Source organism: Electrona antarctica, assembly GCF_951216825.1.
Source record: "Electrona antarctica genome assembly, chromosome: 19".
NCBI classification, from domain to species: domain Eukaryota; kingdom Metazoa; phylum Chordata; class Actinopteri; order Myctophiformes; family Myctophidae; genus Electrona; species Electrona antarctica.
The window spans coordinates 28,596,892-28,623,483 of record NC_136800.1 but is presented as its reverse complement, the minus strand read 5'-3'; the positions used below and the strand labels follow the sequence as shown (position 1 = coordinate 28,623,483).

The 26,592-nt window shown below is 41.9% G+C and overlaps 1 protein-coding gene across 1 annotated transcript; it reads right to left on the bottom strand.

Annotated features, from left to right (window-relative positions):
- Positions 1-1,982: 1,982 nt before the first annotated feature.
- On the bottom strand, positions 1,983-25,289 carry LOC306943096 (E3 ubiquitin/ISG15 ligase TRIM25-like; the record flags this gene model as incomplete). The annotated part of the gene is made up of 3 exons (XM_079529298.1): positions 1,983-2,051; positions 2,643-3,586; positions 25,175-25,289. The coding sequence occupies 3 exons, from the start codon at positions 25,287-25,289 to the stop codon at positions 1,983-1,985; spliced, it is 1,128 nt and encodes a 375-aa protein (XP_079385424.1).
- Positions 25,290-26,592: the final 1,303 nt, after the last annotated feature.

Sequence of the window (26,592 nt, the reverse complement as noted above, 5' to 3'; positions counted from 1 at the left end):
ACATAGCTATAACTCTGTTGAGTCAGAAGGATTTTGTCCAAATACTTTACAGTGACAGCTGTAAAGATAGTAAGACAGAAGGTTCAGGTAAAGTCATAAAATAATAATATAAACACTATATACAGTCATACACAAACATGATACATCATCATGTTTATTTTACTCTATTAGAAGAAGTGTGTCCTTTGAGAAACTGATACAACAGGAATATCTGGTAGGGCTGGGAACAAACATGCCAAGCTGTTTGGTGTGTGTGTGTGTGTGTGTGTGTGTGTGTGTGTGTGTGTGTGTGTGTGTGTGTGCGCTCATTCAGATATAAGGTGTGGCTTGGGAGTTGCACAAATGTTTTGCCACAATCAAATTATTGTTCACGGCCACCAAAAGTGTCACGGTCCGTGACGTGTTATGTTTTCTTGTGTATCCTGTTCTTGGTTTTTGTTATTGTTTTACCCTATTGTTGTGTTCCTGTGATTTTGTAGTATTGTGTTTTCCCTGTCTTAGTTCCAGTTTGAGTTTAACCTTTAACTTGTGTACCTTTTATTTTCTAGTAATGTTTTGTGCCTTCCTGTCTGCCCCTGTAGTTCTGTACCTGCCTTGTCTAACCTGTATTGTGATTAGTCTTTGTTTTCCACCTGTGTCCTCTTAGTCCCCCAGCCAATCCCTATCTTGATTTTGAGTTTTGTTTCACCTGTGCCTAGTTAGTCTGTGTCTATTTATGCTCCCCTGTTTGTTCAGTTCCCTTGCTAGTTCTCACTGTCATGTCATGTTGTTGTACCTGAGAGCTCTTGCCTTGTTCCCTGTTCCTGGACTATGCTTTGAAGCTTCTGGTAATTTGCTTGTACCTCTTTGTTTTTGCATTTTTGGACTGCTTAGTTTCTGCCATTAGTTACTAGTTGTATAAGTTTGCCCTTTTTCTCCATTATTTAATAAATGCTTTGATTACACTCTGCCTTGCTGGTCGTTACTCTGCACTTGGGTTCAGTACATTTTTGCCATTGTGACACAAAAGGGCCATAGGCCCCGAGGATAATACAAAAATATCAGATAAACTTTTACTGATTGCTAAGAAAATGATAACAGTAAATTGGAGGGAGGTAAAACCACCTACTATAACCCAATGGAAACAGAGACTGAAGCAGGTTTATATAATGGAGGAAATGACTGCAAGGTTACAATTAAAAATGGAAAGTTTCATACTTAAATGGACTTCTGTAATATTGTACTTGGGTGTTTCGGTGTATGTGTAGAGGTCTAAGAGTGCTGAGTAGGGGTTGTTGAGTCTATAAAAATGCTTTGAATGTTGGATATCTGCTGTATATCATATCATATTATATTATGAGTCATGTCTCCTGCTGTTCCCTGCCTTGTCCTGTACTGTCTGAAGAATGCTGTGTTTTTGAAGTTTGTCAAGCTGTTTTTCTGTTCTTTGATTTATTTTATTGTCTCTGTTTTTGTTATGTATTTTTGTTTTCTTGCATTTACATTTATGTTTGATTTCTGTTTCATTGTTCGTGTTTCACTTTTTGAAATAAAAACAAAGTTAAAAAAAATAATAATAATCAGATAAAGTGTATTGTAAGGATCTTCTGCAATATGAAATTCAATATGTTTCACACTCAGGAACACTTTCAACTAGTATTTATTATGTTGGTCCCTTTTTATAATTACATTGAATTAAATGTAATAATTTAATTAACATGATTGTGAATTAATTTGCAATTTTTAATCACAAACTAATCAACAGCATAATGTTATATCTAAGTGTGCAGGCTCTAACCTCCTTCCATATTGCTCTATTTGCCCAGCACCCACTGTCTATGTGCGTGTGAATAGGTATGCTCTGATATGGAATATCGCACAAAACAATGGACATGGTATGAAAAAGCCCAAAACATTCCTCCATGAGATCATAGGCCTATTTTATGAATGCATATTTTCTATATACAAAATAAACATGATTTGAGAGACAAACAAAGTCAGATCTACTCGAGGTCACACAACTCTGCAGTGCTTTCAGCAGCAGTCCAAAGTCCAGCATAGAGCTGGTCACTCTGGAGGAATGAGGTCTTGACTGAGACCATGAGAGTCATGGTGCCAGTGATGCTGTAGAAGGAAAGAGTACCTGCACTGTCATCTAGATACACTCCTACTCTGGAGGACTCATGACATATGCTTTCCTTTACTACTTCACTGTTATATCTTAATTTAAAACCTCCTGCCTGACACTGTAAATAAATTGATTTAGCATTCATTCCAAATCCACTTTCATTATAGGTCCCTGTTCTGTCTAAATCATCATGTGCGATTGCTATACCAACCTTGTTTCCACTCCACTTTACCTCCCAGTAACAGCGTCCAGTCAGATGCTCTACACTCAGGACCTGATAGCAGTCGGTGAATCTATCTGGGCGTTGTTTGTTCATCCTTGTTACTTTTCTGTTACCATCAGTTAGAGACAGGCGTTCATGTGCTGTGTTTGGATCCAGTGTGATTGGACATGAATATTGTAAGAACTCAGCTCTGGTCATCGGTTTTGATTCTGATTCTGATGATGATTCTGGTTCTGGTTTTGATTCTGGTTTTGCTTCTGGTTCTGATTCTGGTTTTGATGGTGTTGACAGTAAAACATCCACTGTATTCACTGTCTCTGAGACGTGTGTCCCTTTCTCTTTAAGAATGTCCTCTAGTTTATCCCTCATCTTTGACACAGACACAGTCACATCTTCAAAGTGGCAGACACTGCTGCTGACTGGGTGTGTAGATTCACTGATCTTTGAGAGGGAGGTGTAACTGTTTAGGAAATGGATGGGATCCTCTGTGTGAGAGATCTGCTCCAGCTCAGCATGTCTCCTCCTCAGTTCAGTGACCTCCTGCTCCACAACATTCCTCTGTTCTTCAACACAACTCACTTCATGTTTCTGCTGGTCTCTGATCTGCTCCCTCACCTCAGATCGTTTTCTTTCAATGGAAGAGATGAGCTCAGTACAGATGGTGTCACTGTCCTCCGCTGCTCTATCAGCACAGTGATTGATGGACTCCACCTGTTGGTGAAGCACCTTCACGTCTTTCTCTCTCTCCTGGATGTTTTGCTGACTCGTATCAAGCTCTTTCTGTCTCTCTGTCCTTTCTACTGTAGCTGAAATCGTATCGTGACCTTTGTGTTCTTCCATACAGCACAGATAACAGATACACTGCTGATCAGTACGGCAAAAAACCTTCTTCACCTCGTCGTGAAGAGAGCAAGTGTTCTCTTGAAGCTTGCTGGAGGCTGTGACCAGCTTGTTTTTCTTGAAGGCAGGCAATTGATAGTGAGGTTGGAGGTGAGTGTCACAGTAAGAGACCAGACACTGAAGACAAGTCTTGACAGCTTTCACTTTTCTCCCAGTGCAGAAATCACAGGCCACATCTCCAGGTCCAGCATAGCCGAGATCAGGAGGAACAGCTTGGAGTCCTGTCTTCTTCAGTAAATCCATCATGTCAGCCAACATGTTGTTTTTCTTCAGAACAGGTCTTGGGTTAAAGGTTTTCCTGCACTGTGGACAGCTGTAGAGTTCCTTCTGGTCATCCTGATCCCAGAAGCCTTTAATACAGTGTAGTGTATTGCCATTATTTGTCGTATATTGAGTGTCCAGGAAGCACTTTTTACCCTGTTGCATAAATGATTGGAGAGGCCAGGCATGTCCTTATTTTTGTATCATTTTATTAAGGACAAAGCTTAATTACCAAATTCATGATCAGTCCACTCCAGAGCCATCCTAGAGCAGTCCCATTATAGCAGTCCCCGATCTCATCTGGAACCTGGCTATAGATCTCACTCTGACTGACTGGATTCTCGACCGACCTCTCTGACTGGATTCTGTGGATTCTCTGGATCTCCGCACATTTGAGACCCTCTTTATAATTATCCAAATAGTGCATGTGGGGTGTGCACCCCAAAGCCCTTGTATGTGTGTACGCACGTGCATGTGCGTCCCCAAATGTTTGCTTCCTTCGTCTAGACCACCGCATACTAAGTAGATGGTCACTTCTATAGATTATTAACACAATGGTATCCACGGTCCAATTCAATAGCCTTTACAATTTCATAGCAGACCTTTTCAATTGATCACTATAGGCCCTTGGAATGTGGCACTAGACCAACCAATATCAGACTCAGAGTTCACATGTAGAAACTCAGTTGGAGAAGGTTTGTCCTGCACAAACAGTATATGACATTATACAACATTATATGGATATTTCATCGTAATGTGGCTCTGTAATATATGACAGGTGATTTGTAGTAAATGGAGTGTTGATAATAAGTTTCTCTCTCCTATATGGTGTGTGTGAATAATCCATCTCAGCAATATAAAATAACTTAGACAAAGGCAGTGCGAGGCCTATTGATAGGTGTTCGAACGGATCTGGGAACCGTCTGATCTCTTTGACCTATTAATTCGGGCCTCGCATCAGTGGCTCCTCCAAAGCTCAAACCACGTCTCCAAGAGACTCACTTTTTAAACATGGACTATGTGAACCTACATCTAAACAACTCCTTACTATGCAATGTGAAATACATGGCATAACATAACATTGTGATGTGGATGCAATCCAAGTGTTTCTGCAGTATGTGTATTTGTGACTTGGTATAACGACATGTTGCCTATACATCACATCAGAGCAGGCCTATTTGTCTCAACAAAGGGAAGGAAAAAAGGGGTAACACATAGCCTCTCAGGCTGTCTAGAGTTCTACGGGATATAGACTACATAATATTAAGTGTATTATGTGTATATGGGGTATCAATATACTACAGATCCCCTCTAGAAGGTTTAACAAGAACCTTCTTAAAAGTATATTTATAACAAAACCATACTGAAACGTATCTCTAAAACAAAACAAAAACAGCAATAACCAATCAATCTCAAAGTAACCTACCCCCAACACAATGGTATCACCTGACCCCTCTTGAGAGACAAAAGCATGACACAAATAATAAAACAACCAAATAAACATCAAACAATAACTAAACACATAATACTTGTGTCATTGGCAACCACACGTTCAAAAATAATAAACCATAAACAATTGACAATGCACATCACCAAATATTACATGCATTGAAACACACAAAACAAAAACAAAAACCTCTAAGTTGAAATGCAAAATCTTCAATGACAGCGGTTTGCTGCCATTCCTCCACCACGGGCCTATGAACAATAGACACGTAACCCAGTGGCCCAGCGTGGGTGAGGGCATGTGGGTGAGTGTCCTTCATGAAAAGGCCTAGAGGGACAATGGCACTCTTCCCTGGTCGTAAGTGCTAGCTGTCACTGTTCAGCTCCCCCCTACTCACATAAGTATGTATGCTGTGGCATTAACATCCTGATTTGGGTCTATAGTCAGACATATGATTCCTGTAACCCCTGCGGAGGTCGCAGTTGGTCGCCCCGGTTACACTGACGCCAGAAATGGCTGAATTCTCCGCATATGTAACAAGCGCTCTGGTTTCTCTGATGGGAATTACTACCAGGTCCTTGACGTCTAGGTGGTCTAACCCCGGGCAGAGGAGAGTATGGGAGGTACCGGGGTGCAGCCTGGCTGGCACGTGACGGCTGCTGCTGACTACCTGGACTAACCCCCATCTGTCTCGCCAGTTGGGCACGAGTCCACTCCCTCTTCATCTCCTCATCTTGTTCTGTCTGAGTAGTTAGCTTTTTGCGGTACAGGTTGACATAATGCGCGACATGGTGTATATACATTGCTTTAGTCATGCTGGTAAGACCCACAACCTTCATTAACTCCTTCTGTACTGCCTCAGGCAGGCCTTTTTCAACCTTGCCTCTGAAAACCACCTGCTCAAATTTATTTAGGTCTGGATCGTTCCCTGTGACTGATCTCCATCTTTGATACACCCGGTCTACATAAATTCTTGGGTGTTCAGCTCGACTCATATCATCAATAAAAATACTGCTGGGGTCTACATTAGTCGGGTAGAGGACCCTCAAAACACAGCAGAGGCGGCCCCTGTATGCATCAAAGAGGTCACCATTATTATATTATTATTATTATTATTATTATTAACAGTTGTATCGATGTATCTCTGAAGTCCTGCCCAATTCAAAACATTGTCCATCGCATAAACGCCAACTTGCCAGACAACCAATGTCTTAAAATCCCCCATCGTCAATTGAATGCCCTCCAAGAGTACATTGAACGTAGTAATCCATGAATGGGCTCCGTCACAGAGTGGCGACAGGTTGTTTACAATGTCTTTTATGTCTACGTATGAAAATGGACGATAGACCAGGTTGTGACCCTCTAAATCACTGCCATTTGTGTAGCAGTGATTGTGTCGTCCCTCATGTTGCAAACATGTTCCCGCTCATCCATATCATAGTGCCGGGTGACAGCAAGATGTCCTGGCTGTCGCTCAAATGACCACTGGTCACTGTCGTCGTCAGAGCTCACCTCAGAATTCACTGAGTCCCCGCTGCAGTCGTCTGATCCCGAATTGATAGCACAATTTCGTTGGCCAGCGGTGTCATCAGGCCGGCTGTCCTTGCAGGCCTGGTCGGCGGTTCGTTGCCCCTGCTCCGCCTCAACTAGTACTGACTCAAGGGGTGGTGGTGCCCTGGCCATTGTCCTGGCCCTAATATCATCCTGGTTCTTACGAGCTTTTCTCAAGTTTTGACCTACGACACTAAACAAATCTAAGACTGCTATTTCAAATTTACACTTCACTGTTCGGGCTTCTGTTTTCTGTCCTGCTCTATACGCACGTACAAGGATCCCTATAGTTCTAATAACGTCTTCATTGAAAGTGCCAGTTTCTGGCCATGGCTGTTTGCAGGCCAGCGTCTATTCCATTTCTTTGAAATCATGGAAATACCCCCAATGGAGGGGTTATCCCGCTCCAGAATTCCCACTGGGGTTAGAATTGCCTTAGAACTCATCATAAACACTAAATGAGTACAAGATTAACACAAAAACAACTGCAGTGACACTATCTGTCCAAATGTTATACACCTGATGTTGAGATCTGAAATCTATTCTATTTCCCAGAAGTTGTTCGTACAACAAGGAATGGGACAATTCACTGATATCAAATCAACAAGCTCATTATAGGGCACAAATGGTGGTTTTCTTAGACTGCTGAGGGGCAATATAGTTTTAACCCTTTAGTTTCACCCACTAGAGGTGGGGCCAACTCCGTCCCTCTCAGCACCCACACAATTAGCTACCAGCTGATCTTTGACCACGGGGTCATGAGCCCCCTGGTCCCTGTGCACTATGCGTTTTAGGGAGCGCACGTTTTAGCCGTCGCGTCCACGCCCTCCCACAAAACTCACAGCACACTAAGGCCAGTACTTGTTTTCATCCACACTACCCTCAATACCCTCTTCTAAAACTACTACTTGTGATTATTTAAGACATCAGACTCAAAAGTCAATCATTACTTATGTGTTCATTTCTTTATTTATTGATTATTCCAAATACGGACCTCATATGAGTCCTGTATAGCTTTCCCTCTCTGTTAGCAGCACATTCATCAGTGCATTGAATTACTGTCACTCTGTATATTAGTTCCTCATCTCTGTCTTTATCCTCAAACACATAACATGTATAATTGGCTTACTATATGTAACTTAAGCTGTTCTCATATTTGACTCTATTTTCATTTATCAACTTATTTCTCACTTAAAATAATGGTCTCTATCAGCAATTGGACATATTCTCTCCCAATGTAAAAGTCCCCCCTTGTAACTTTGTGAAGTACATTACTACATTCATACATTCATCGCCCTTCAAAGCACATTCATTCCTCACTCTTCACACTCATCACCACATCACTTATGTATGTACCTATTTTCCTTTCCCACCGTCAAACTAACCGTCCTGTCCCAGTCATGTCCTTGCAATGTTTCCAGAGCTCCGATAATCCGTCAGTCCTGCATGCCGATCGAGGAATATGCTCTGTCATTTACATTAGTCTACTTCATAAAGTTCGAGCACATGCTGAATTGATCTGTGCCGTTATTTTAGTTACAATTTTAGCTTCCTCCTGACAAAATGAATGTACCATAGCCAGTCCCACCACTCAAAATAAGAAAAGGTTCAAAGTCAGAGTTGTATCATGACCTTGCTTTGCCTAGCATATATTTCCCAATGATCTGCCTGCATACCTGCACAAACACACTCAAAGAATTGATTTACAAATACTACTATGTGGTCTATTAAACTTCAAATGGTTTGAGCCATAACGGATCTTTGCAACATCATGGCAGTCCCCAGATCACCGGAGGTCATCTGCAATGGGTCTGCATGCTTTCCCCCTCAATCCAGACAAGGCCTCTGTGTCTTTTGTCTGAGTCCCTGGCCTTTGTTCTGTAGTCTGGGGATGGGGAGTTTGGCTCTGTGTCGTCACTGGACACTCCACATGCGTTTGACATAAAAACACAAACACGATGTTATTAGTATCAATTCTCCAATTCTTTAAACATAACACTCAAATACATGGGCCTTCACTCACTCTCACACAATAGGAACTAGGGTCCAATGATGCTCTTTTGTTTTCATTTTTTACTTTAGTTCCAAAATTCAATTGCTCAAATAGACCATTTCTTCCCAACAAGAATGCAAAGGAGATTCCTAATTACTCCCTGTTTCATTATGATATTCCGTTATGTATACAGATTTAACAGTTTCAATTTCACTGTCCAAGTGTCCATCATCAATGTATTATTTGGATTATTCATTGTTTATTACCTATTATTATTATCATCATTATTAACCTATTATTATTATTATTATTATTATTACCATTATCATCACCATTCTTATTATTACCATTATTACTATTTTCCTAAATGTTCCAACCCAACTCAATATACCTTCCCCCCTTTAAAACATGGAACATGTTTTAACCATAGCCTACCTCTACATTACATTACATTACAGTCATTTAGCAGACGCTTTTATCCAAAGCGACTTACAATAAGTGTATTCAACATAGGTAGGGAACAAAAACTACTAATCACCAGAAGTCTTTAGTGCATTTTCTGCAAAAACAAGCAACCAAGAGTATACCTAGCGCTAAGGTAAAAGTGCAATATATCAGCTACCTATTTCCTTAAACAGATGAGACAAAATAGCTAAATCAAATGAGCATGAGCTAAAACAATTAAGTGTATCGACTAAACAAGATCCAATAAACAATACAACAATAGAAAACAAGCGTTCGTACAACTAGTTAACAACAAGTAGGTCAGGCAGAGAGGAAGGGTAGTGTTTCCTGAAGAGGTGGGTTTTCAACCCTACCTCTAATCCTTAACCCTTAGTCAAACACCCAGGCAATGGTACAAAGGCCACAGTGACAGCATCATAGTCAAACACCCAGGCAATGGTACAAAGGCCACTGTGACAGCATCATAGTCAAACACCCAGGCAAGTACAAAGGCCACTGTGACAGCATCATAGTCAAACACCCAGGCAAGTACAAAGGCCACTGACAGCATCATAGTCAAACACCCAGGCAATGGTACAAAGGCCACTGACAGCATCATAGTCAAACACCCAGGCAATGGTACAAAGGCCACTGACAGCATCATAGTCAAACACCCAGGCAATGGTACAAAGGCCACTGACAGCATCATAGTCAAACACCCAGGCAATGGTACAAAGGCCACTGTGACAGCATCATAGTCAAACACCCAGGCAATGGTACAAAGGCCACTGTGACAGCATCATCAACCCTGGATTGGAACACTCAACAAAACGTGAAAAGCCATGCCATGCCATAGCCGGGAAGGCCAAGACCGGCCCCCCATCCCCACCCCACCCCTCTCATTGCTGAGGAGAACGGGCAGGGAGGAGCACACATGCAGCAACAAGTAATCGAGTATATCTACTCCCCACTGCCGCGCGCGTGTGGACCATACACTCCTCTCCTATACCCCCCCCCGGTGCTAACAAAGGGCAGGCCGCGTAAAGCCCTGCCATCCCATCGGCCGGAAGGACAGACACCGAGAAGCGCACAGAGAGAGAGAGACAAACAACTTTCACTCCCCATATAATAACCACATTTAATACAATAGTCCCTATTTAATATAACAACCATCAACAATATGATCAACAGTCTCATTACAGGGCTTAAAGCCTAAAAAATCCCAAGACTGAAATTTATTTTTTGCAAATCTGCACTGATCTCATTAAATGACCCCTATAAAAACCTCAGGACTGAAATCCGTCCCCAGGACTGAGAACTTTAAGCCCTGCGCATTATCACCATAACAAAACATAACACACCTCAATACCCGCCTTCATTTCATACAAGTAATCCACACAAGACACATGCATACAAAAAAAATCCAATTCAAACACAAAACAAAACTTTTACATTATCCATTCCATCAAGAGTGACAACAACAACACCTTAACACCAAAAGTGTCTAAGAGTACCTTAACTCTTTGAGAGTTTCAAGGATTTCTATATAGTTTTTAGACTTCTCTATGGCAGAATGGCGTTTTTGAATGATTTATTGAAAATTTTCTGTTGTGAATGTGTGACAACGAAAAACCTTCAGAGAAAGCTTGGCTTGTCTGCTTCCAGGAAAAAAATGAACTGAGTTGATAAAATGTTTAGTTTTTGTGTTGGAAGCCATTTAAAAGAGCCTGCATTTACACTGGGTAGTGTTTCTAGGACAACAAAAAAAGTTATGCCCGGTTGAAGTTTTATTTTCTAAATAACTTTTTTTCTGCTGGGCGTACATAGCCATGCAATATCTCATTTTAAAGGGTGAGTTGTCTAGTTCAATTAAAATAAAATAAAAAGTTTCTCACATGTACCACTGTAGATATTTTGCCATCTATAAATAGCATGGTCAGTCATGATCAATCTGACCTATCCAGCTAAAAGTCCCCCTAGCTCTGAAATGGAACATCATATAAACTCAATTCTTTTTTGGGGTAAAATTAGACATTCTAACGCACATTTTGATATATACCATGTTTACATAGTCTTACCAGTACCGTGTCTATTCATGCATGTATCTCAAAAACCTGTTGTGAAGAAACAGTTTTGATAAAAAACACATCCAAGGACATTGTTTTGATATGACTTTGTGCCCATGATATGTATCAAAATATAGACTTGAATGTATACTGTATTATAACAAAAGAATTGGGTTCTTACCATTTACCGTTACAGAGTAAATCACAGTTGAAACTCGCTTAGTCAAACCATAAACCTCAGAATAGTGAACAAAATAGCCATGACAGGTCTAACTCATTGTAAAAGCTTGTCTTTTATTTTTTATGACTACTAACATAATACAATTATAATAAATATTACAGAAAATAAATAGGCCTACATACAAAACAGTTGTCCCCAAACTCCCCAGTGTCCCCAAACCACTGCATTCCAGTTGTTCTTGACGGTGTGTGTAGGCTAAATTTAAAAAAAACAACAACTGAAATGAATGAATGCATCCGGTTCAGTGTCGGAGAACTCCATCGCAGTCTTGACTCTTCGTCTTCATCATCATCATCATCATCATCATCATCATCATCCTCCTCCTCCTCCTCATCTGATGCCAGTTCTAAATATATAAAAATAAACATTTAGCTGTAGTCAGCCCGGCCAATAGCCAGTTGGGGGGGGGGGGGGGGGACGTAGGCTATCTGACATCATCGTCATCATCATCATCACACGGAGACACACTAAACAATGTACAATCATGATTGTATACAATATACAATGAATGCAATTATCATGCAAGCTCAGACGTCAATGAAACGTCATACAGATCTTATATAATACGCTACTGTTAGCTTCACTCCCCGTCCCCCCTCCGATCCTTGTAGCAAGGTCATAACCACGCGTTGCTTCAGTAAACGATGCATGTTTGTTCTCCGTCTTTGTAGACAGTAAATAAAAGGAGCGAACATTACTCTAAAGATCAGATCGCCTATAAGGCACGCTACAATATAAAATACTTGTACTGCCATGCGTGCATGCCTGCTACGATACATTTGTACTGCACCAACCAACCGATCGACACCAACCCCCCCTCCAGCCATTAGCCAGCACCAATGCACCGACCAACACCATTAGCCAGCACCTTTGGTGCTGGCTAATGGCTGGGGGCCATCGTGGTGAGTCATTCTGGCGTCATGATCTGACTAGTAGTAGTAATTATCCAAGCATCTATTTGTAGCGATCATCTTATGATTTCTGATCACTATAGAAGGGCATTTTCTACAATAAGATTACCTCAAAACATTCCGGGTTGATCGTCTTCTTCAATGGTTTCCCGGTATAGCTCATCGGACGACGATGGGGAGACAATGAAAAAAGGAGGGAGGGAGCAGCGAGTCTCGCTGTAAGCACTGGACCAGGGCTACTCCGCCTGGAGAAGGCGACTGGGACGCGTATGGATCAATACTACTACCACAAAACTCGCTCAAATAAATAGTACTGCTTTCAACTTTTTCTGCTAGAAAATCGATCGGGCGAGACGGCAAAACAGGCAAAACAATGAAAACTATGAAGACTCCCTCTGCCCCCACTGTTTACAGGGGGTGGGACCAGCTTCCAATGGCAACACGTACACGTGTGTCACGTGACACGGGTTTTCTGGGTAATGTAGTTGGAATATAAGCTCAGGAATTTAAACAGCGCTTCGGAGCATATTAATATGTTTAGATTCATCAAAAACTGTGAAGACGCCAATTGGCGTCATTGATCATTTACGGAATTCTGATGAAGACGCCAATTGGCGTCTTTCACCTTCTAAGGGTTAACACCAACAGTGTCTAAGAGTACCTTAACACCAAAAGTGTCTAAGAGTACAATATCTTAACACAAACTGTGACTAAGACTGTACCATTTCAACAGCTCAGCTTAACACCGTAGGAGTGACCAAGACTGGCAAAAACCACCCGTGAGCCCCGCAAGGCCCCCTCAAAACTAACAAATTATACATGTCCGTGCACCTCTGTCATATTGTTTTGTTATGCGTTTGTTTTGTTATGCATTTCTTCGGTTGTGTCTTGTCTGTCTATTCCAACGTTTCATATACAAAAGAAAATGAATAAAGTACAAATCATAAAGAAAAACAAAAAAAACTAACAAGCACAAGCGGCCTCAAACGCACCAACCACACATCAATCACACTGTTCCACATGTGACGCAAAGGGTGCGGTCCCCCCAGACTAGACTGTATAACCGAATAGGTTTGCAGCAGACGTTCACCGTTACACTTATGGAATTAATAGACTTCCGCGCTAGGCGTTCGCCATAAAAACTCACGGCCCAACATCACCAAGCCCAGTGAAACCCCGGCTGTGCTTACGCATGGCCCCCCCTCCAATCACATTACAGTTTTTCCACTTTTTATTTCGTTGTGAACCATGTGCGTGTGTGTGCATGTGAGTGCGTGTATGTGTCTGTGAGTGAATGACGGAGAGTGTGTGTGTGTGTGTGTGTGTGTGTGTGTGTGTGTGTGTGTGTGTGTGTGTGTGTGTGAGTTTCTCTCCTATATGGTGTGTGTGAATAATCCATCTCAGCAATATAAAAGAACTTAGACAAAGGCAGTGCGAGGCCTATTGATAGGTGTTCGAACGGATCTGGGAACAGTCTGACCTCTTTGACCTATTAATTCGGGCCTCGCATCAGTGGCTCCACCAAAGCTCAAACCACGTCTCCAAGAGACTCACTTTTTAAACATGGACTATGTGAACCTACATCTAAACAACAACTCCTTACTATGCAATGTGAAATACATGGCATAACATAACATTGTGATGTGGATGCAATCCAGGTGTTTCTGCAGTATGTGTATTTGTGACTTGGTATTGTTATGTACCTGGCCTAGGGGGTGCCAAGATACACAACAAAAAACCGGGGAGACGCAGTTTACCAAAGAAAATAGAATTTATTAATTAAACCAGTAATCAAAGTAATAGGTAATCAAACGATAAATCAGGAATAAACAGATGAAGTGTGGAGGTCAGTATTCAGTGGTGTAGTGCGTGTATGCATGAGTGAAATGTAGGTGGGTGCGTGTTGTATGTATTAACAGAAATGTTGAAAAGTGTGCATGGTGGAGAAGGTGCAGGAGGCAAATGAAAAGAACAGAACTCTGGAAGGACTGGGGAAGCAGGCATTTATAGGGCGTCGACACCCGGGCCCAGGTGCGAGCCACTTAGGCTGATCATCATTAGTAGCTCTGCTCCCCAATCCTATTGGATAAAAAGAACAGAGGTTACTATAGGGTAAACCCAACATATACCAAAACCAGACAACCTAAGAGTAATATATATACACACACATCATAATATAGGGAACCGTCACACCCCCCCCCCCCCCCCCCCCATAAAGACGGGGTCCCAAAGGGAACACCGAATTAGCTTTAAATATATCCAATACTAACATTAGCATTAAGAGTGCTCCTAACATGGCCAACCCCCCTGTTAACAGTCTCCACCCCAGCAACTTATATATTGAAGCATTTAAGGGACGAATGCCAAAACAGGGAGAAACCACAGAGAAGACCCATAATAACATTTGTCCTCAAGAGACCAGAATGGCCTCCATGTAACTCTAGAATGGCCTGTCTACCTGTGGAGCTGCCAGAACAAAAACAGTTTGTTTCTTACGTTTCTTTCGTTTCCTACCACGTTTAGTTGTAGAAATCCTGTAATTTTGATCAGAGACCTGCTTTACCACAGTGTGTGGACCAGATACGTCTGCCTGAAAGGTGGCCGCTTCCCTGGTTACCAGGGGAACGGTCGTTACCCAGGATCACAGTCACTCCTGGAATCGGCAGTGCTGGTCGCACGGCCAGCTTTGCTTCTCCCTGAAAAAGTTCACATTTAAGCACCACTTTATGCAAAGGAACCATCAGTGTCTATGCCTCGGACAGGCACCTTGTCACCCGTGTCAGAAACATGGTTTAACGGAAGAACACCAGCTTGCATAAACGAATCAAAAGCCCCCGTATCCCTTAGAATAGTTACAGGTACTTCTTTTCCCCCTTGCACCAAAGACACAGACCCCTGCCTGATAAATGGATGGTAAGATCTCAGTGCTGCAAACTCTGTATCCTTATTTGGACCGAAATTAGGTGAAACACAAATGGACACCGGATGAACTGGAGCGGCAACGCCAGCCCCTTTTGGTTGCGAATGACCTGCGCTCAAAGTTTCAGTCCTGGGGTTTAACCTGAAACACTCAGATTTCCAGTGGCCACGTCTATGACAGTAATTGCAAACCTTGTCTTCCTCATGCATATAACCGTTAGTGTCATTTTCAACAGGGCGAGGTTTATCAGAACGGCCATGAGACTCGCCACCGCCAGCCATACACTCTCCACGGTCACGGTGCGTCAGGACATAATCATCAGCGAGTGCTGCCGCAGCCGATGCGCTGCGCGCCTTCTGCTCACTGATATACGTCGCCACTCGAGCAGGAACAGAATTCTTAAACTGCTCCAAAATCATCAAATCACATAGCTCCTCAAAATCAGTTACCTCCGAGGCGTTACACCAGCGGGTAAAACTGGTCGTCAAATCACGTGCAAATTCCAAATGACTCTGCTTGTCATGTTTTTTCCAAAACCTAAAGCGCTGTCTATACGCCTCGGGCACGAGCTCGTAAGACTTTAGCACCGCGGCCTTAACGCGAGAATAATCTTGGCTATCAGCGACAGTCATAGCTGAAAAAACCTCTTGCGCCCTGCCTGTGAAGACACAATGCAACATCAACGTGCGCGCAGAGTCAGGCCATCTACGCACGTCGGCCACACGCTCAAACATGGCAAAACATTTCTCAGGATCACGTTCAGAAAACTTGGGCACCAGACGTAGATTTCCACTAATATCAAAACCCCCTGCGGACTCTGCAGGTTCTGTAGTAGATACTTGTGCAGCAACTGAAATCTTACCGTCCCTTATCAGGTCCAGCCTGTTCTGCTCTACTTGCCATTTCATCTGTTCAGCATCATGTTTCATTTTCTCAATGGCATATTGCGTGTCTAGCCTCACTTTGTCCTGATCAGCCTGCAACATCATTAACTCTTTTTGTTGTTCGAAAGTTAAACCTGTCCCTGACATCATTACCGTAGGCACCGCCGATGCAGCGTTTAACGGAGGAGACACCTTCTCTGGCTCTGCAAACTCCTTCTCTTCAAAAAAATGGTGCCTCAACACCCCTTGTACGGATTCCTTTGTCCTCTGAATCAAGTTTAATTCTATAATGGTCTGCTATTTTAATTAGTTGGTCTTTGGTGCATTGCATTAACAGCTCTTCAGAAGGACAAGCCACAAATGCCTCTAGTGTAACCATCCTGGCTATGTGCGTTCAGACAGTCCCCCAGCTGGTTAAAACACAAAACAAATTACAAGTGCCCCTCTAGCCTATTTAATCCCCAAGCTAACTCCACCCGTCTTCATGCCGGTTTGCGGAAGGTATTCATGCACTGAAGGCCACCGCAAAGGCCTAGCTGATACCGAGAGGCAGGGAGGGCAACCAGAAACTGGCGACCCGCATGCACCTCTCAGCTGTGCCCCCGAGACGACCGTGCGTACGCACAGCCGCTACAGCCGCACCTTGCACCTAAACCACCCCCCGGCCTAGACCCAGCGAGCTATTTTCTATCCCCAGAAGCTAAACGCACCTAACAGGGACACTCATAACCATACCAAAGACAAAACCAGCTCGGCAAACTTCTTTTTTCTTTTCTTTTTTAACTTTAGCAGCACAAATTCCAGGAAAAAACCTCTAAAAATCACACCCCTGTGAAGTGAGCGGTGCAACTGTTCTCTACAGTTGGGTGCAACTGTAGAGAACAGTTGCACCGCTCACTTCACAGGGGTGTGATTTTTATTATTACAGTAGAAGTTTACAGACCAAACTGTAAATAAAAGGTTTACATGACTTTCTGCCTCAGTCCGTATATAGCGAGCTGTATTGAATAAGCAGAGAACAGAATATGGGACAGAGTTGCACCACTCACTTCACATGGGTGTGATTTTTATTATTACTACAGTAGAAGTTTTTGAGTGGTGTAAACCACTCCTACAACTGGCTTTTGTGTGCATAAAAAAATGACCATGGTTGCTATGTTCAAAATAATTTCTGACGTAATTAAATCACACCCGGGTGAACTGGATGACCGTAGCAACCGTGGTCATTTTCTCTGCACAAAAAAAGCCAGTTGTGAAATCACATCCAGGTGTGATTTCATTACGTCAGATCAGAGCTGGTCAGGGTATATAATACCTTACCTTATATAATACCTCACATCGGACAAAAACTCCAGGTGAATCAACTTCATGGTCACAAATCATCACATCAGAAGACGAGTCTACCTACGAGTCTACCTAGCGAAAGATATTGCCGAGACAGACCCTCCTGACCAGACCCGATCTTTAAAGATGGTGGGAAGCCCAGTAGACGAGACGGCTGCTCTTTGCCGGGACAGACCCTCCTGACCAGACCCGAAGACGACCCTATCAGAATCAAACAAGGCCAATAGACGAGACGGCTGCTTTTTGCAGGGACAGACCCTCCTGACCAGACCCGATCTTTAAAGACGGTGGGAGCCCAATAGACAAGACGGCTGCTTTTTGCCAAGATAGACCCTCCTGACCAGACCCCAGCCAGACCCTCCTGACCAGACCACAGTTCATAACTGATTAGGCTGACGAGTCTACCACCGAGTCTACCTAGCGAAAGATATTGCCGAGACAGACCCTCCTGACCAGACCCGATCTTTAAAGACGGTGGGAAGCCCAGTAGACGAGACGGCTGCTCTTTGCCGGGACAGACCCTCCTGACCAGACCCGAAGACGACCCTATCAGAATCAAACAAGGCCAATAGACGAGACGGCTGCTTTTTGCCGGGACAGACCCTCCTGACCAGACCCGATCTTTAAAGACGGTGGGAGCCCAATAGACAAGACGGCTGCTTTTTGCCAAGATAGACCCTCCTGACCAGACCCCAGCCAGACCCTCCTGACCAGACCACAGTTCATGGGGGCGACTGTGGCTCAAGAGGTAGAGCAGGTCGTCCAATGATCCATGGGTCGGCGGTTCGAATCCCGGCTCCTCCTGTCTACATGTCGAAGTGTCCTTGGGCAAGACACTGAACCCCAAATTGCTCCCGATGTGCTGGTTGGTACCTTGCATGGCTTCCGCTGCAATCGGTGTATGAATGTGTGATTGAATGGGTGAATGTAATGCACAATCTATGTAAAGCGCCTTGGATAAAGGCGCTATATAAATGCACCATTTACCATTTACCATTTTATAGCTGATTAGGCTGACAAACACCCCAGTTGAATCAACTGCATGGTCACAGATCATTTTCAAGGAAAAGAACATCAGAAGACGATACTTTCCATTCACATAAAATGAAACAACATAAAATTGATATTAAAAAAAAAGCCACTCTGCTCCAAATTAAAACTACAGACAGAAGTGACGAAGAAAAACGTCAAATTCAGCGATTACGAAATTCAATAAGAAGAGTAGAAAAAGAAAGACCAAAGAAGAAAAAAATTACACAGAAAGAGGTTAGAAAGAAAAACAGAGAAAGGATGACACTCGGAAGGACTAAAAGGAAAATACTTGGAAGACCTAAAAGAACACCTCAACACAAAGAACTTGAAAACAAAAACATTGTAACACACATGAAAACCACTCTGCTCCAAATTAAAACTACAGACAGAAGTGACGAAGAAAAACGTCAAATTCAGCGGTTACAAAATTCAATAAAAAGAGTAGAAAAAGAAAGACCAAAGAAGAAAAAAATTACACAGAAAGAGGTTAGAAAGAAAAACAAAGAAAGGATGACACTTGGAAGGACTAAAAGAACACCTCAACAAAAAGAAAACATTGCAACACACAGGAAACAAGCCAGGATGCAGAAAGGGCAAACACGACAAGACAGGCTAGAAAATTTCAGAAGGTATGTCAAATATGGTCCAGTCTTCCCGTGCTGTTGTTGTGAACAAATGATGTTTGAAAATGGAGTTACCATCATTGATGACAATATCAGTAGTTCTATTGAAAGAACATGCAATGACAAAATTGTCAATTTATTTGAAGACATTTTTGAAAAGAAATTGAAGAATCCTAAATTCAGTGTCTACATTGATCTTAACGCAAACTGGTATCTCTGTCACACTTGTAAGAAATATCTTCATAAAGGAGAAATGCCACCCATGTCAGCTGCTAATGGTCTGAAGGTTATCTTTGTACCAAGCCATCTCCAACTGTCAGAATTGTCAAATAATCTTATTTCCAAGAAGATTTTGTTTCAGAAAATATTCAGACTTCCAGTTTCGTTGATGCCAGCTGTGAAAGACAGACTTATTAACATCCCCATAGGAGACGATGATGTGATGAACACTTTGCAAACTCTTCCCAGGACTCCATCTGACGCTGGTATAATTATCATTGATGTCAAGCTGAAGCGCAAGAAGACGTATGAGAATTATGTTCATCACACAACTATAAATCCTGTACAACTGTTCGAAGCAATGCAGTTTTTGAAGGACAGTGCAAACCCTCATTATCAATTCTACTCAGATCCTTCCATCTTCCGAAAGAAATGTGAACAGAGGGACCTTCTAGGATCACACCTTCTCTACATAAATGAAGATGCAATTATGGATGAAAGTCTTGATGAGGTTAATGATATAATTATCTCCGATGATATTGATGACATATCCATCATTCAACAACACGTATCGCAAAACAGTAGGGACACCAATGGGCAGAATGTTGATACAGCAGACTCGGTAGAGACAAATGAAATACAAAATGATGAAGAGAAAGAAGAAGCAGAATACAGAGAGAATGACCCGATCAGAAAGTTTCAAATTGATTATGACCATTCAGTCTGTGTAACGGCAAGATGTCCAGAGGCATTTCACGATGAAAACCAGCAGAGAGATTCAAATGTGCTTGTATTTGCGCCTGGTGAAGGAAAAATTCCAGAAAATATCCTATATAGTAAAGACTGGGATTCCATGGCTTTTCCAATGAAGTATCCAGATGGAAAATTCAACTTACACTATCCAAGAGAAGTTAAACTCACTGATCAATATTACTTTATTCAAAGACTGAGAAATATGGATTCAAGATTCAGAGATGATCCCAGCTACCTTTTTGCAGCTCTTTCTTATATTGAAAAGAAACAGCTTCAGAGAAACATAAATATTTCCTTCATGAGAGGAAAGAAGTCCATCTCAACATCGGGAGAAACTATGTATAACCTTGAGAATGCTTTCTCAGTGTTTGACAGTATCTCCAACACTCCTAGTTACCACAAGAAAGGCAAATATGAAATGATGGCCAGATTGGATAATCTTGGTCCATTCCAATTCTTCTTCACTTTGAGTTGTGCAGATATGCGCTGGGAAGAAAATATCACTCCTATTCTAAGAGAAAGGGGTTTGAGGATTGAATATATACTGCAAAAGAAAATCAAAGAGAGTGATGGAGAAGAAGAGGAAGAAGAAATAACTATTGTCCATTTCAATGGAGGTCAGTCTTCTCTTCCTTTGTATGAGTATCTACAAACAGAAGAAGGACAGTCAATCCATGAGATTCTTCGAAACAATGTTGTCACTGCCACAAGAAACTACAAGCATAGAGTGCAGGCCTTCATTAGAGAGATTATGCTAAATCCTCATAATCCAATGTCCGTGGAATACTACTCAACCAAGCTGGAGTTCCAAGGCAGGGGAGCAGGTCATAATCATGGAGTTATCTGGGTGGATATGGAGAAAATGGAAATGAAAATCCATAATGGAATACATATTCGTGACATTGAAGATGTGTTTACGAAGAATGAAACTGTGGACATGCATATAATAATCAAAGAACTTCTTCACACTGTCATTGTTAAGAAGGACAGTGTAGAAGAAGATAAGAGACAAACTTTGATTCATATTCTTAATAAACTTCACTTAACCACTTTGACCTCAGAAGATCTTCTCAACACTTTCAAATTCTTTGGCCTCAAGTCGGCTTTCAAGAAATTTCAAACCCTCGATGACTTACACGAATATGAGGAAAGAGCCGTCATCAACTTTGCTAACACGTTTACTTCCGTCACCCTCAGTCCTGCTGTTGTCGGAGAAAAAGTATCTAAAATTGTAAAAGCAGTAAACTGCCACAGACACACAAAAGCCTGCAGAAAATATAACACCACCTGCAGATTCTCTTTCCCGAAATTCCCTGTATGGACCACAGTGATAGCTTCACCCTGTAAAATAATAGGTGATGCATTCAAAGCAGATACAATAAACAGAAAGAAACGCAAAGACTTACTTGAAGCAGTGAAGGAAATATTGCTTGATGACAAGATTGTGTCCAAAATCTTTATGCAATTTCCCACCATCAATCCACATGACAAACAGGAATATGAAACAAAACGAGAGAAGAGGATTAAGGAAGTCCTCAAAATGGCCGGTCTGAATGATACCAACTTTGATTCCTATCTCGAAGCTTTGAAGACAAGTACAGGAGGCTACTCTCTCATTATGGCAAGGGACATAGATGAAATCTTTGTCAATAATTACAATCCTGAGTGGACTGAAGCCTGGAATGGTAACACTGATCTGCAAATTACATTGGACTACCATGCTGTGATAACCTACATCTCTGAATATTACACAAAGGATGACACTGGAACAATGAAGTTTCTCCTTGATGCCTTAAAAGAAACACAATCAAGTACTCTAAAAGAAAAGATGTTAACACTCATGAATACCTTCATTTTTATTATATAATTTGTTGATTACTTTTGATGCAGTATTCCTTGATTGAGAACCACTAGTGCAGGGGTGGGCAACCTTGACGATGGAGAGGGCCACTGTATTTCCGCACTGACTTCAGGGGGCCACATTTCATATTAATGTCGTAGCAAAAATAGCCGATCTACAATCTCGTCGCACTGCGACGAGTTTTGAGCTTGTAGATCGGCTATTTTTGCTATTATTTGAATTGAAATCCAGATTATAATTTTTTGCTATTTTTGAATTGGCATCTTCCGATGCCTTTCAAATGCCTTCAATTATAGTTATGTTAACTTTATGAACTAAATACAAATGCATTGGACATAAGAAAATAACATTTTAATAGTAGCCATTGAGCTACTAATTTAGACTGAAGTAATTAAAGCGGGTCATGTTTGCAAATCAACAATATCAGTATTCTGATATTAACCTGAGGGCCACATTAAGTGAAAATGGGGGCCGCATGTGGCCCCTGCGACGCCAGTTGCCCATGTATGCTAGGGGAATAAAGGATTGTCACATACGGGTTGGAAAGTGAAGTCTGGTGCATGCATGCATTCAAATCAAACTTTATTTGTATAGCACATTTACAACAGCCAAGGCTGACCAAAGTGCTGAACAGAGTAAAACAAGACAGTAGAGCATAGCAATATAAAACAATGAAAAAAGAGACAATAAAATATAAAACAGAGCATACAATAGCACAGAGCAGGAAATCAATATACAGGTAAATCAGGTGCAGTTAAAGGCGAGGGAGAACAGACGAGTTTTGAGGAGGGATTTAAAAGCCCCAATTGACTCGGCAGATCTAATATGGAGGGGCAGCATGTTCCAGAGCTTGGGGCCCGCAGCCGCAAAAGCACGATCACCCCTGCTCCTCTTACTAGTCGTGAGCTCGACCAGCAGCAGCTTGTCCGCAGACCTTAATGCTCTAGATGGGACGTAGGGCACAATTAGGTCAGAGAGGTAGGAGGGAGAGAGAGCGTGAAGTGATTTAAAAACAAATAAAAGCACCTTAAAATCTATTCTAAACTTAACAGGGATCCAATGGAGAGGGGCCAGAACTGGGGTGATGTGGTCTCGTTGAGACAGTCATTGAGACTGTTTATTTTGATTTTACGATGTTTATGCCCCAAAATGACTGGATATATGGGTTCTGTAGCAATTTGTAGCAATAGAAATATTAGACCTTAATTGTTGCATGTTTACGCATGTTTACATTACTTTTTTTCTTTTTCTTTTTACATTTAGTAGAAAACAGCCCATCTTGCAATCGAGGTGCCTGGGCGTCCCTTATAGTGGCCACCTATCCTTTTACCCTTGGCAGTATTCAATCAGAGAATCGATCAGCCAAAGAACAGGGTGTACAAGAACCAACATTTTAGCAAACAACATTCATAACAAACAACTCTCTACGTTAGTAACATGTTGCTCAGGTTCATGACACAAGGGTCATTTTGGTACTACAACAGGATGACAGTTTATTGAAGCCTTGTATTAAATGTTAGCTGACCCATGCAACCAGTAATACAAAAAAATCACACCCGTGTGAACTGAGTGGTGCAAGGTCTTATATAGCCTGATCAGCTGTGGTCTGACGTAATGTCAGTGACCGTAGTAACCATGCTCTTTTTTGAGTGGTGTAAACCACTCCTACAACTGGCTTTTGTGTGCAGAAGAAAATGAGCATGGTTGCTATGTTCAAAATAATTTCTGACGTAATTAAATCACACCCGGGTGAACTGGATGACCGTAGCAACCATGCTAATTTTTTCTGCACAAAAAAAGCCAGTTGTGAAATCACATCCGGGTGTGATTTCATTACGTCAGACATTACGTCAGACCACAGCTGATCATGCTATATAAAACCTTACACCACTCAGTTCACACGGGTGTGATTTTTTTCTTATGAAAGCAGAGAGTCTTCTGTTTCATACGGTATATAGTATTTATATGTCGCTATAGGCCTTATTTTGTGAATATTGAGTCGGGTCCATGTCTTCTCTGCAGTTATATCTGGTGGGCGCAATGTGCAATGTAACCAATTTATGACAAACTGTACATGGGATCAATGTTTACTCTTTTCCTCGTAAAAGTACACATTCGGGGCTTTCATTCGGTGTATAGGATGTATAGCATATTTATTGTGTTTATTGTTATATCTGCCTGTCAATGTTGACTATAAACCTTCATAACTCTGCTTTCTTTAGATGATGATTGCCTCATTGTCTTGATCGCAAAACATTGGGGGGGGGGGGGGGGGGGGGGGTTCATGGGCACATTGGGCAGCAAAGGTCTTGATCCGTACGGCTATAAAAAGTCCCATTCCACCGTTCGGTTCAGAACTATAGTATAACGGTGAGACGCGTTGTCATCATCAGCTGAAGGAACATGCCTGGGCATGCAGGTTGGGGGCGATGGAGAAAAAAAAGCTTCGGATCACAACACCACGGTTTAGGACGCGGAAAAGTTCGTTATACATTACACCCGGGTCGATTACGTCCCCGATGCGTTCATTGCGGTCTTATCACTACAATTATAATGAATAAAAAAGCGTTACAATCACACGTCCGAGTGATCTCCGATTATGACGGCTCTGCATGGCGATACGTGATCCACCAACGGTAGACTGTCTGTTGTCGTGGCGGCCCCTCGATACTGTAGTTAGTTCGTAGTATTGTAGGCTCGGGGATCGTTTGGTCGCTACAGTATGAAGAAGGAAACATGCATCTGTCCATGTGTGTTGCAGACGTTAGGCAATGCAATGCCGATCGGATCCGGTGCATATGTGTTTAGGAATAGGCAGCGTTCCGTTCATGTTTTTTTCCGAGAGCCATCTCGCAAGATCCTCCTTCTGGAGAAACAGGAGGGGAGGGGGGAATCGAGTATTATGTGTTGTGTGAAAGCCAATAGGTGGAGGAAAGCCTGGTGAGGCGAGGTTAGGTGAAATTTGATTCTTTTCACACACCGGCTAAATCGGCATGGGCGCATCCATTTTACATTGGCTTCTACACGTAAAGCGGCCGACCTCCTGTTTTCACCCGGGCCCAGGTGCGAGCCACTTAGGCTGATCATCATTAGTAGCTCTGCTCCCCAATCCTATTGGATAAAAAGAACAGAGGTTACTATAGGGTAAACCCAACATATACCAAAACCAGACAACCTAAGAGTAATATATATACACACACACATCATAATATAGGGAACCGTCACAGTATAACGGCATGTTGCCTATACATCACATCAGAGCAGGCCTATTTGTCTCAACAAAGGGAAGGAGAAAAGGGGTAACACATAGCCTCTCAGGCTGTCTAGAGTTCTACGGGATATAGACTACATAATATTAAGTGTATTATGTGTATATGGGGTATCAATATACTACAACAGCCCATACAGTAGCTGTGTCCACAGGGAACACTCACTGGATCCTTCAGTACATCCAAACAGATAGAACAGCAGAACTGTTCCTGGTCCATTTGACTCACTTGCTGTGCCATTTGACTGACTGTCTGTCTGACAGACTGAAAACAAACTGAGTGCAGTGTCATTTCATATACTCAGAAATGACATGGGAGGTTCTTCGTGTGTGTGTGTGTGTGTGTGTGTGTGTGTGTGTGTGTGTGTGTGTGTGTGTGTGTGTGTGTGTGTGTGTGTGTGTGTGTGTGTGTGTGTGGCTAATCTCTCTTTTTAATTATTATACAGTCAGGTCTCAAAGTCCACTTGACACGTGGAAGCAATAAAGTACATAAGACAGAAGGTTAAAGTACAGCCATAAAATAATACTAATAAAACACACATTTATTTAACTATAGTATTTATTATTTTGGTCACGTTTTTATTACATTCAATTGAAAATAATTTAATTCCAAAATGTCTGCGAATTAATTTGGAATATTCACATTTTTGTCAATCATTGAATAATATTTCACATGGAATATCAAACCCACAAAACAATTACACAAGAACATGATATGACTAAAAAGCCCAATACTGCATGGATGTAAGATATCAAAATATCAAAACAGATTATTAACAAATTATACAATATATTTTATATAGACAAAATAAATGATTTGAGAGGCAGACAAAGTTAGATTTACTTGAGGTCACACAACTCAGCAGTGCTTTCAGCAGCAGTCCAAAATCCAGCATAGAGGGGATGCAGTGAATGGGCACGGGTTGATGAACCTGCAGATGTGAGTCATGGTGTCAGAGATGCTGTAGATTCTACAGCATCTCTGACACCAGAGTACCTACAGTACACTGTGATCCAGGAATACACTCCTACTCTGGAGGACACATCAGGCACTGTGGATTTAAATACATCTATACCATTACATCTTAAGTTATAACCTTCTACCTGAGGCTGACACTGTAAAGACATAGATTTACCATTCATTCCAAATCCACCTTCCTTATGGTCCGTGTTCTGCTGATATCTTTACGTGCGACTGCTAGTGTATATCAACCTTGTGTCCAGTCAGAACATCTATTCTACTCACAACCTGATAGCAGTCAGTGAATCTCTCTGAGCGTTGTTCGTTCATCCTTGTTACTGTTTTGTTACCTTTATACAGAGACAGGCATTCATGTGCTGTGTTTGGATCCAGTGTGATTGGACATGAATATTTTAAGAACTCAGCTCTGGTACAATTGTACAAATTGTGTTGACAGTAAAACATTCAATGTATTCACTGTCTCTGAGACGTGTGTCCCTTAAAAGAAAAAAAAAGAATGTCCTCTAGTCTGTCCCTCATTTTTGACACAGCCACAGTCACATCTTCAAAGTGACGGACATTG